General features: G+C 40.2%; 1 protein-coding gene across 2 annotated transcripts in view; it reads right to left on the bottom strand.

Moving 5' to 3' along the window:
* The window catches only part of LRBA (LPS responsive beige-like anchor protein), a 504599-nt gene that overhangs the window by 34675 nt on the left and 456311 nt on the right, over positions 1-13613 (bottom strand). For both annotated transcript variants that reach the window (XM_081135597.1, XM_081135598.1), the window contains exons 49-51: positions 9019-9108; positions 4486-4663; positions 1000-1062 (exon numbers count right to left, since the gene is read on the bottom strand). In XM_081135597.1, coding sequence (XP_080991723.1) covers positions 1000-1062; positions 4486-4663; positions 9019-9108 — 331 coding nt within the window. The remainder of the gene's footprint in view (positions 1-999; positions 1063-4485; positions 4664-9018; positions 9109-13613) is intronic.

Consider the following 13613-nt stretch of genomic DNA (forward strand, 5'->3'; position numbering starts at 1 on the left):
TCCTACTCATATGCTTTATTTAAAGATTTTAAAGTTCTAACAAATATATTTGTGCCAGGAAATTTGACAAGTCATAAGCCAAGCATCCATTCTAGTATCATACCCCTATAGCTATGTAATTAAATGTTTTTATCCCGAATGTTAGTGAAAAGCATCTTTAACATCTAGGCTTCAATTCTTAGTGAAGCCACATCTGCAATCCCCACCCACGAGGGTGAAGAAGACTGAAACCAGAGATTTCAATTAACCTACTAAAAGGCAGAACAGCAAGTATTCCAAGTCATCTGCTGCCGATACTCATTTCGGCCCCATGGCTCTTTCTGGTCCCCTCCTTTTTCTTTTTCTTTCCCCCTGAACAAATTTAACCTCCAATGGCAATTTATTGGGCTGTAGGACCCTAGGAAAATGAATACGAATATCTTAACACTGCCATTGGCTGGGCAATATATTTCAACTTTGAAACTGCTCTGCAATTGCCCATTAATCCCCTCAGACTGAACAGAGGGTCCAGGAAGAAAGGATTGATCTCCTTTAATGATGAAACCCTGGCACTACAGTTTTATTTTTCACAACACAGTGCTGCTAAGAACCCCACTGTTATTATGAAAATTTCCCTAGCAAAGGAGCTCCATCACATTACTGGTGCACCAATTCATCATAACACGCCTCGCTCCTGCTCATCAACAAGTCTGAGTGATGAAAAGATCCAATATTATCCTGACAGTACTTCATGCGCATTCTCAATCACACATTATTACAGCATCCATATTAATTTTCAGTGACACGCGTCCTAGGCCTGTTCAAATTAGGCAAACCAACGAGGGGGAGTTGATGAAATACCAGCATAGCCACAGCTCATTGCATTCCAATTTGCATGCAAATGGTTTATCAGGAAAATTCCATTCCCAGCAACCAGCAAGTGAAAAACAACTGTAATCTACACTTCAGGGCCACCATACAGAGCTTAATGAATCGCAAAGAGAGAAGGAAGTGACAGACCTATGAGAGGATCGATTTCCACTGGCAGCTGGTATGGCTGGTCTTGTACAGCACCTTGATGAGCTGGAATTCACAAAAGATTTTAAAAAAGCATTATTTTTCATATATAAACTACATAAAAATGCACAAGTCAAATCTTATGTACAATTGCTTCCAACCCCCAAATTATAGTTTTGAGAAATTTAAAGAAAAAAAAATCCAGGTGCTTTCCTGGTGAGCTTATTAAACATTTATTTGAGATTAGTGCTGTTCTGAACCTGTGCCATCACAGTGGCTCCAGTCCTGGGCCATAAGCTAGAGCAGATGCTTGACTGGCAACCTCTGATGCTGCAACAAAACAAAATTAAGTGGTAAAGCGCGCTGAAAACAAAATGTGACAACCATCTGCTGACTGTAGCAAATACTATTTTTTTGTTACTTCTTTAAGAGGCAGTTTCAAATGCTGCAGCACAAAGGATCCACGAAAACGTCAATTTATGATGGAGAAAGGGAAGGCTCTACGTCAGGGAACATTTACTGTTTCATCCATCACTTAAAATCAATCAATTGAAAGTTTGAATAAAAATAAAGAAAGCTATCTGCAGATAAATGTTTTAGTTAAATGCATCTGACTGAAATATTTTCCTAAAGGTTTGAGGGTGTTTTTTTTAAAAAAAGTTTTTATTAATATTTAATATTTCCATGGTTTCTATTTAAAAATACCCTGAGAAGCAAATGTGTAACAGAAATCAATCCATACTAAGAATAGTTTGTTCAATTCTCAGGTGGTGCTAAGGGTTCAGGCTTGCTTATTTGGTAATTGAGATGAGGTTCTGCAGGGTGTTTCCCTGTGAAAGGCAGAGGGCTTTTGGTAGAGAGGAAGAGTACTGCCAGGCTAGCGATGCAACCTTGGGCAAATCATAAACCCACAAATAAAGGGTTGGAAATAGTTGATCTTTTCAGCTTTATAATTCTTATAGTTAAGTTCTGGGCCCTTTTCCAAATCATTTTCCCCAAGTGACTCAGCCATTCACCCTGGTCAGTATCTGCTTTTTACAGACTCAAGCATTTAAACTGCTTGGTAGGTATTAGAGCTATGCTTAAAACCATCAGAAATTAGTACTCTTTCTGTACTTGAGGGGCTGGAAATAAAAATGGGGCACATTCAAATAAGTGCATTAGGTTCTAAATGTATTATGTCACCATTTCCCCTGTTAGTAAATAACAATTTTTCAAGGATGTTTGGAAGATAAAATAACTGAGTACAATAATAGCACTCAGAATTATAGTTGAGTGTTTATAAGAAATTAAAGTAGCTGGAGAAAGGAAGTCACATGACTCATTCTTTTTACTGAAGGTATTTGTTTTGCTGATTACTGGCTCTGCCAGTAAAGGAATCACAGGGTACACACAGGGAACGATCGGGAAAATGTGCCATAGCCTCTGATTTACCCAACAGTAATACCAGTGCCGACCAACACTAACACCTTGAGGATTCTTCTCTACTTCTTGAGAATCTGGGCTCATAGAAACGTTAAAACCACTGTCAAATCAGCAAAACATATGCAGTCCCCTAAGCTCTTGTCTTACAGAGAGGTGAACTGGGGCTGGGAACAGTTGGAGGCACCCTAAGTGGTACTTCAGCACATGGACACTGCCATATTGGTGAAAACAACAGAAGTAGGGAAAAGGACACCTGACAGCCCAGCCTTCAGGGAGGCAAGATCTCCAGTCAGGAAAATGGGCTTGCTGGGGCAGGAAAATGGGCTTGCTGGGGCGGGGGGAGCTCCGTCATCAGTGCTTTGCAAATGGGCCCAACAAACTGAGAACCAGCTGTGCGCTTGCTAGTGCTCTGGCTGAGCTCTTTGCCAAGCTAAAGTAAAGACAAGGGGCAGGGAGTGGTCAGGGCTTTCTAGCAGATGAAAAGGGTTCTCTCTCCTCACACATGGTGTCACTGTTTAAACTGAAGAAGTTCTCAGAGCTGCCACAAACAGCCACCCCAGATAAGCATCACGGTGGCCATGGTGTCACAGGCACTGCTGGTGCCTCTGCCAAGTTCTAAGGGTAACTGCACAGAGTAGGCAGATCCTCTAGTGTTTGATAAACACACCACCAGCATGTTTTTCTTCTAATGAGTGGCATTTAGAGAATCAAAAAATCACATCTGTTAATCAAATTATAATCTTTAGTTTCAAAATACAGTATACATTTGCATACACATTTACCTCTCTAAAATAAGTTCGTTTGAAGAAAAAGGAATAAAAAAATCTAATAATAGAAACATTATATGCCTGACTCAGTTTTTACCTTCTGCACTTTTTCTGAAATCTACTCTCTAATCAAATATTGGTATTCGTTTCATTTCTAATGGCCAGGAAAATGTCCTCTATCTTATAAATTCTGATACCAACACAGATTCTTCATCCTGGCTACCTTACTGAGCATAGTAAGTGCACCAAATTTCAGTTTGAATGTCAATTCAATTCTGTTCCATTATAAAAACTCTTCCATTTAATCAGGCATGAGGTCATTGTTCAAAACTATATATTTTTGCAACCACTTCAGGTATTATAATTAGCAGTGCTTTATGCACACTTTACAGATTTAATGACAAGTTAACAGACTATTAAAATCTATTTTTTAAAACTTCCCACCTAAAACAATGGCTTGAGGGGGGAAAAAAGCCTATAATCTCCAGGACTTGATTTTCCTTCATAAAAAAAGAATTTCTAACTAGTGGCCAAAAAGAACAGTGCTAAATCCAGACCCCAACATTCCTGTTCTAATGAGAGGCAATAAATCACAGAGGGATGATCATAAAATCTGAGTCAGAAAACATGGGTTCAAACCTGGCCCTGCCACTGGCTGGCCATATGTGATACCGAACAAGGCAAGATCCCTGGGGCTCAGTGTCTTCACTGGTAAAATGTGGGGCTGGACTAGGTGGACTCTCGTGTCTCTTTATACTCCGATGGTTCATGACTCTAATAGTTATCTCAGTGTCTTGCTGTTAGTTACCCTAACTATTCAGCACACAGTGGAGGAAGAGAATGTACTTATGGGTTTGCAGTGTTTTGGCAAAAAATTTAAATGTTCCTTTTTTCTGTCATCCACAATACTATCAAGTCATGCACCAAAAGGCACATAGCAGACAATCAGAAGGGTGTATTGAGTGAATGAATAAGTGGAAAAGAGGGAATGTGATAAACACATACAATTTATACACATAGTACAGAATGTCACTATATTAAAATATTATGTTAGAAATATTTCTCTCCTAAGAGTAAAGACAAACCACCAGATGCCAAAGAACAGTCTATGTTTTAACATCTGTATTATATGCCTCATGTGGGGCTTCTTTAAGCCTTTCAAATTATTAAACATTTTGATTATGACTAATGCTTGAAGAGTAAAAAGCTTAATCATTGAGATATATATTTAAGTAGATACTATAATATCTTTACCCAGTGTTCATCAGTTACTATATAGTGATGTTTCTTTACTTACCAGGAAGGTTGTGCCACTTGTTCACAGCAAAGAGCCTGTTAGCAGTGACTGTGATCACAGCAGGAGTCACCAAACCAGGCTGGGTGTTGGCTGCCACGTGAGTGACAGGAGAGTTGGAGGGGAACTTGAGGACCATGATGACATCCTGCTGGGCTTGGTCTGTGAACATCAATGGACTCTGCAGGAGGAGATACTATTGAGTGGGCATGACAAGACCCAACACACAAGAAGGAAAAGACAAAGAAAGACACGCAAGAGAGAGGGTGCAGGAAAAGAAGAGGAAGATCTTGTTAACATGGCTGCAAGTGAGAGCACAGTGAGCAGACAGGCTCCTAGAAACAGCGCTTAGGATTTGCTTGTTTTCATGCATGTCATTATAGTTGAATTTTTTGGTGATTGAAGGAGAACACATTAACAGAAACACTTTAAAAATCAATAAATTTTATTGGCTCCCTACCCCACTCCCATGAAGAACTAAAATAATGATCTGATTTAGATTCTAAATACGCAAAGTATTGGGGATCGCATTAAACCATTCTGATAGCTATTATGTGTCAAGTACAAAAAAAGTAAATAAATGAGAATAGGCAATAGGAACAAAAGCAAGCAGGGTAATCTCCAAAGATCATCAAAAGTCGTGCTGAGTTAGCATGAATACTTTGACAACTAAATAAAGAGATAATTAAAACAAATATATTTCTAAACAATAGTTATGCAATATGCATGTATTATTTCATTAGAGATATAACTTACAAATGTAACACACAGACTTAATTATAAAGGTGTTTCAAAGCAATGCATAATTAAATGTACTTGTAAAAACAATATATTTATATAGTGTACCAAGTCATAAACACTGCCCTATTCTAATGCAAACGCCACTGTTTTCTGCTGTAGTTAAGAATAAACAAGAATACCTAGATGTCCCTTGTCCCTCTTGGTAAAAACACTAAAACTCAAGACCTTTGATTTCTCTTCTGAAAAGCAGAAAGTAATTAAAAATGTTGCACAAAACACTGTCTGTTCTAATAACTAGCAACAAAATAAATCTTGAAGACTACTAAGGATTTAGAACATTCCTACAACCCATATGTCATAATCCAAGACATATATAACCCCACTCTGATTTACTGGCTTTATTTATACTTGGTGGTAGCAGGCTCCCATGCAGTAATTGCACTGTACATTTTCAGCAATTCTCTTCTACCGTGTCTATTTTCTAATGGCTGATTAGTATCATTCAGAACTGAAATGCTTTGATGAACTGCTTCTGGCTGCTTTCCTACGGCCATATTTCAAAACACCAGGTATATGTAAATGTGTGTAAGCACATATATTTAACACATTTATTCAGAACTGCTAATAAAAAATTAAATACATTTGCATTTTTATTATCAGTCCTTTTAAAAAAGTTATTAAGAGTACTTAGAAAAACATATTGCACTAAGAATTCCTATTTGCACTCTTTGCATAAAGGTGTAAATAAAGGCAACTAATAAGCTACCCAGACACCCTTCTGAGCAAGTGGCTAAAAGCCAATCAATATTATGAGTTAATCCTCCCTGGATGCTCATTCAATTAAAGGTGTCAGTAATGCCTCATCTGATGTGGCCTCAATTAAATCCAACTATCTGATGGTGTGAAAACACAGGGGGATACAGCAACAGCAGCAACACCAGACAAATAGGCAGCCTTCGTGTGCCTGCTAATTACTACACCTGGTGTATATTATGGCTCATGCACTCAACGCAGCACGCGGTGGCTTTAATTTCTGCTATATTGTGCATGGTGTGTGGGTGTGTGAGTGTGTGTGTGAGTGTGTGGCGGGTGCACTGATGGTTGATGGGGGAACTCATCTGAATGGCAGTAAAAACAATAAACATTTGCGCCTTTTATTTTTTTAAACTCTGATGTCAATAAGTAATCTTTGTCATACAAAACACCTTTTATACAGTTTTAAGGAATTCTGGGAAATTGGGTAAAAATGAGAAACAATGAGCAACATCAAACAAAATCTAAGCTAGCTATGAAGAAGTCCTGGGAAAAGGAAATGAATGTCATTTCAGACTGCCAGGCTTTATTTTTCAATTATGCATTTTTTTAAATAACATTTATGAAAGTCGATTTATAAACTCTGAGAAAATCAGAGTACAACATACATCATAAAGCCTCACTGCAAGGAAGTTGATACATATTTTCGAGCTTAACAGCTCATACCATAAATACGATTAGGCTCAAGTTGAATAATTCCAATGTTTATGCCCTTAAAAAAAACACAGAAGAATCTCTAATGTGTAGAAAGTATGTCTTGTTTACATAGTGACTCTAGTGGCAACTCTTAGCCACATGGCAAGGATAAGCCACTTGCCAGAGAAAGCTGCAGACACCACATCCAGAGCTGTCCTCCGCATTCTTACTACGGGCTGTCGCTCCAGCCTGTTCCTACACACTCCACTCTATCCCCACTTAAGCTCCCAATGCGGCCCAGTAGCAGGAAACTCTCCTTGGCTAATAAGCTCGGAAAAAGGAGCGCCAGAAACAAGCAGCACCCCGCAGCACACGGGGCTGGTGCAGTGTGACGGCAACAGGGCAGATGAGCAGGACACCCGGTAAAAGGGGGGTGAGGGAACGGACCCTCATCTAACCCTGGGTCCCTGAGCCGAGCCTGAGGCAGAAGTAGGAAACTACTTGGCAAATTTCATTCAGTTTTCCCAGATTAAGTGTACACACTGTTGACAACTCTGGTTTCTTTCTAACACACCTTTCTTTCCCACCCATGAATGTGTAAGATGAAAAGCACAATTTGCACATGTCTGAAAGGAGTTCAGGTTTTCAATTCAGAGGATAAAGCTAAAGGGAGAGCCGGTCTTCCATCCTCATGTGAACATGTGCCTCCCCACCCCAGGGCCAGCGAGGCTATCTGCCCCAATGAACCAGTAATCCTTCTGCCAGGGAGGCAGGCCTGGCAGTAGGAGCTCCGGCTGCCCCGTGGCCACGGCCGTGCGGTGACCCGGGCAGGAAGTCAATGGGCCAGCACAGGTGCCTCCATCAGCCAGCACCACAGCCTGAGTCTCCCTGACAAGCTATTACTAAAACTAATTCCAAACCCCAAACATAAATCATCCTCACTGTTTTTATTACTATTCTATGGCATTATCTTCCATTGTTCTTGCTAAATGTTCGCTTTTTGTGCAGCTCACTAAAGTTATCCTTTGTGTTCATTTAAATCTGATTTCACCAGCTTAAAAACACTTGGAAAAGAAGATGCAAATAATTTTTAAATGCTTGTTGTTTATTATGATGGCCAATTCACATAACTAGAGAAAAAGGCTTGGAAGAGAAAAGATGATGGGAAAGAGGGCAAAAGGACAAAAGACGCAAAGAAGGAGGCAAGGTGGAAAAGAAAGAAAAACCGAAAGGAGGTAGAGGGGACCATATCCATCTCTCCCTCTCGGCTGCTGCGCTCTCCTTCACAGCATCTGTTGAAATTCTGCCACTCTCCCCACAACACGGAATGAGACCCTATCTCAAATTAGCCATTATATTTATGGAAACAGACTGTATGTTTCTTACTCTTCATAAAACAGTCATGAGCAACATGTTTTATTGAGGGACAATTCAAGAAAAAATATAATACCCATAGTCTGTTCTTCAAAAAAATTATGTTTTTAATCACTGAACAATCTAACCCCTGAAATTTCAGGAACTAAAAGGAGAATTGGCCACATCACTTTGCACACGGAGCCCATTTCCCTGCTCCTGGCTCTGGGCTGGCCTCCGGCTTGCTCTGGCCAACAGAATGTGGCACACTGACGCTGCGTGAATTCCAAAGTGAGCTCGAAGATGTCTGACAGGAATGTCCTGGTGGATCCCTGCTCCTCCCAGGGGGTGGCCAGGGATAACCTCCTTGAGGATGAAAGACCCCATGGAAAGAGGGGCCCAGATGTCTCCTCTCAGCCTACCCCACAGCTGTGTGTGAGGGGCCAGGGGGAGCGGAGGGGAAGAAATGCCTCAGAATCACGAGAAATATGAATCACTGTTTTATGCCACTGAGCTCTGGGTGGCTGGGGACACCAAACCATCATTTTTTTCTCCCTGAGGTCCCTGACTCTCAGCAACAATATCATGCATACTAGGAATCATTTTAAATCCCCAAACTGAAAAACATATTGGGATATAAAGAATATAGGCAACAAAACTAATCTAGAAACTCACAGGATCAAACCAGAAGACAGATCATTCCTATGTCTACAGCCTTTATCCTGCAGTGAAGATACGTGACGACTGTAAACCTTTTAATTCTGTAACACAAAACATGAACTGACGAAACACCAGAGCACTGCGGCAATGTCTGTCTTCTGAAGGCTCCCGGACAGCATTCGGAATTTTTTGCTGGTGTTAGCAGGTTAACAAGCAATGCATGAGAACGGGCCCAGGCGTGGCGGAGAATCTCAAGCACAGCGAAAGACTGTTATGAGTGTCAAGTGTGGTCTCAAAGAGGCGCGAGACGAGGAGAGTGAAAGCAGCACTTACCACGTGCATGGCGGAACCTCGGGGAGGATGGGGCTCTATGAGTAGCTGCGAAGGCGTCTGCCCAAAGCTTCGGATTTGAGCTTCAACAGCCTGAAAAAGGCATGGGCAAGTTTGAGGGTTAAGAGGTGCTAATTACAGGCAATCGAACCACAACTGTCACCTGAAAATGTCATTCCCTACTTCTGGCTTGTTTCATGTTGAAAATCAACCTTGTGTTTCCACAATGGGGCTGAGCACCTGGCAAGGGCCTTGCGGGTGAGGTCATCCTGTAGTTCTGTGGAAGCCGTTCCTATAAAACCCTGCACAACTTTCTCATCTTGCTCAGTGATATGAAACAGAAACCAGCTATTACAATCAGAAATTGTCCTTTTTGGCTTCATTTCTGTTTTCTTGCATTTTTCTCCTGCTTGCATCATCCCCGATGACTAAAGCTAATCTTTTACAGGTATAAAGAAAACCCATTGTTGCTTTGATTCTAGGCCCCATTTCATCCTGGGAAGCAGGAAGGGGGAAGAGAGAAACAGAGCACCTGTGAGAATGGCTTGATGCTATTAGTTTTGCCATAGGAAGAGCATTATTGTTGACAGTCTCTTTGAACCTAGGTGGCTAAACAACAAAGTAAAAGCCATATGTTGCATCCAAGCATGAGATGGTTAAACTAAACATAAGAAACATGTGTGTTGTGTGTGCCCTTTTCGAAAGCTGTGTACATGCACTCTGTGCAAGGCCCTCCCCTCCAGGGCTCTTCCTGCACACCTCACACAGATGCTCACTCCCAATCACCAACAACGCCCCCATCATGGGAAACTATGAAATGCCAGATGCTATCACTATCTGTAATTATCATATTTGTTTATTTGTTTGTTAGCTTCCTCCCTCTGAAATACAAGACCCATGAGAGCAAGGACCTGATGCATGTTCTTCACTGTCGGATCCCTAAGTTGACAGAATAAATAAATGCTGCACTGTGTGAGGGCAGAGGAGGAAGTAAAGACCTATAAAGACTACTTTTATACCTCCACAGTCAGGGTTCTTAACTTCCAGGCTAACGGGCTCAAGAAAACCTCTCAAATTCATAAGAGAATATATGGTCATGTTATTTTTTTAACCCCTAAGAAAACAGGTCTTCAATTTTTATGTTCTGCAGAACTGTAGGAATTAATAAATCATAAACAAGAAAACATAATCACTGTCTAGTATTAATTTCCTTTTTTTATTTGATGAGAATACCACTAGTAACCCTTTATAATGACCTTGTAAGAAACAATAAGCAATTAATTCCATTTATGCGCTCAATGATCATCAACTATGTACACAGCATTTAGAAGTCTCAATGTTTCAAGAATGAATTCCTCATACAGGAAGCAGGGCGAGAGTACTTGAATGCTTGCATAACAGTTTGATGCAGTCAGTCCAGTAAGTTCAAGGCCTGCTCTATGACTTGGTTGGGCAGAAAAGGTTGGAAAGCTCCTCAGTGAAAGCTGAGGGTAAGGCAGAGCAGCCTGGGTTTTGAAGTAAATCATACTGTAAGCAAATTCTGAATGCACACCACTTATAAACTATGTGATCTAGGGTAAGTTATTTAACCTCTCTCAGTTTCCATTTCTCTCCTGTAAGATGTGGGTAATAATAGGATCTACCTCATAGTGTTATATTAAGGATTAAATGATACATATGTAAAAACACAGCAGAGTGCTTAGCACAGATTATACCCTCAATATTCAGTTAACAAATATTCACCAAAGGCTACTAACTACAATAATAAATATTTATTTAGTACTTAATATTTGCCAGGAACTTTTCTAAGCAATTTACAATCAGATCATCTTTAAACTGTATGATGTGAGCACTTTGCTACATCCATTTTATAGATGAGAAAAATAATGCACAACAAACTAAAATGTCTTGTCAAAAGTCACACAGTAATTAAATGGCAGGCTCAAAACTGGTACCCAAGCAGCTTGATTCTAGATCTCAAACTCTCAACCATGAAGCTGTCTTTTCTCTGCATCTATTAGGTCCTATGGCAGGGCCTAGGGATAAGACTGAGCACAAAAAAAAATACATGAGCCTATAATCTAGTGAATGAATGAATAAGGTATTTCTATTATCATCACCACCATCATCATTACAGTGAACAAAGTATGTTCAGAAACAATCAGTAGAGCACTGTGGCTAGGCAGGAGCTGGTTTTATACAGGGGGAGATCAGGCAGGCCCTAGACTTTAGAAACAAGAAAAGAGGCCAACAGAAAGTGAAGAACATAGACTAGGACCATTTCAGAACTGCATCTAAAGGGTTGGTTTTTTGTTTTTTTTTTATGGGGGAAAATCAGTTTATGATCAACATCAAGGACAATCTTGAGGCTGAGGAAGAAAAAAATACAACAAAATGGCAACGTGGAGCCTAGAAATAGTCATGAAGATGAAAACCAGAGCACTGTTATTTTATGATATATAGATTTTTGGGTTGAGTTTATAAAAGGGAGCCTTAAGTCTCTGTAAGAGCAGTTAGCAAAACCAGTGCCCTTTCCCTTGACCACTGCCTTTGGTGGTCCCTGCCCAACAGCCACATGCCTCTTCCCCCATAAAAGGAAGGTGAGAACAGACAGCTTCCGCACTTGGCCTATGAAGTCGGATGGCTCAGAGTGCTATTTGCCATTTACCTGCTGTGTGACTTTGGACAAGCAGCCTAATCTGTTTCCCCATCTATAAAATAGAGATAATAACATATAGCTCACAGAATCATTTGGAAAATTAAATAATACATATAAAGTGCATAGCATAGTACCTAGCACATACAAAGCACGAAATTAAATGCTATACAGTGGTACCTCCGTTTTCGAACATCTCCACTGGCAAACATTTTGGTTTACGACGCCATAAACCCAGAAGGAAATGCTTCAGTTTTCAAACATGCCTCGGATGTGGAACATGCCCCACGGCTTCCGCTGAGGGCAGGATCCTGAGGCCTCGCTGTCGGCTGCGGATCCCTCGGTTTTCAAACATTTCAGAACTCAAACAGGCTTCCAGAATGGATCACATTCAAAAACCGAGGCACCACTGTATTGTTATTAGGTATCGGGTGTAGTGTGATGCCCATTTAACACAGCTAGAACAGGGAAGGTAGAATGCTTCAGGAGTTTACGATGATAATGATGAACACATTATTTCAGAAAACTGAAATCTAGTTCTGGGTTTCAAAATACACTGCAGGGCTAAGTGCCCAGAGACAGATCTCTTTGGAGGTTCTGAGAGCACTTTAAACATAATGAACTGTATACCTCGATCCTGGTGGAAGCTGTGGTATTTGGAAGAAAGGGCTGAAAATGCGAGCCATGACCCAAGGAAAAATCAACATGCCCTAGAGACTGATGACTTTGAGCAATGAAAAGGAGAAAAACGAAAATACTAATTGCTTCCTTTTGAACTTGCATATTTGAGAGAGTAGTAAAGCAATGAATGGAAATACAGGTTTCTGTTAGGGAGAACTAGTTCAGCAGGAGAAAGACAGCACGTTGTATGTCAGACGTGGAATCTGAAGTAGCAGTGATAGCCATCTCTCCAGGCCGAGATGTCCAACGCACAAGGAAAGCCCAAGATTGGCTCTGAGATGAAAGATCGGGGGCATTGACCTGGGCATCATTCATACAAGAGAAATGTAAGTCAATGGTATTCAGTCTTTCCCTCTCACTGTGTATATATGTGTGTAACGTGAAGCAGCAGAAATGACTTTTTCAAATGAAATCTTACATGAAACGCCAATATATAAAAAACATACAGAAAAGGTTGTTCTACTCTGAAGGTGGGAAAAGCTTTAATAAGCTTCCTCATCAGCAGCTCCTGAGATGATTCTGCAAAATCTTAGGGCTCTTGAGAGCAGTTTGAAACCTAGTGGTTAAACTCCAGGAAGAAAATACAAGACAGACACACACACACACACACACGGGGACCCAGAGCTGAACTTGGGAAACTCAGGTGTAGGGTATGATATGAAGAAGTAATAAAGACAATAGAGAGGGGGATCTGGGGGTGGGGAGCAGGACAGGGAGAGTTCCAAAGACAGAGTGGTCAATGGTGCCAACTACTGTAGAGAAACTAGGAATACAGGCATTACTGCATATAAACCTCTATTCTAGATACAAATTTAATGTAATTGGTCTTAATACTACATATCCTGCTTTGCACTTAACATTGACTTGGAATGAAAAAATATGATGAGAAAATGTTCAAAAATACCAATCTCCTCTTTTTAACACTTAAAAAAAAAAGTCTTAACATTTTAATATGGTTTGCACATTATGGACCTCTTTGAGGAAAAGACTTTTTCAAGTCATGTAATATAGAGGTCTGACTGTTCTGTCTCCATAACAGAATATGAGCTATATTATCCCACATAGGTTAAAAAATAATTCTCTTTCCAAGTCCTCAAGATATCTTAAAAATACTACAGAATTCTTAGACACAAATGCTTTATTTCTTTACTAACCTTTGAGTTGCTGGTGATAAAAATGTAATAGAAAAGGCTTTTTCAAATGTGGAAAGTATGGAATAAGACTGTAAGGAAATGACTATAATCTCAAATCTTTACTGTCA

Source organism: Miniopterus schreibersii (genome assembly GCF_964146895.1).
Source record: "Miniopterus schreibersii genome assembly, chromosome: 4".
NCBI lineage: Eukaryota > Metazoa > Chordata > Mammalia > Chiroptera > Miniopteridae > Miniopterus > Miniopterus schreibersii.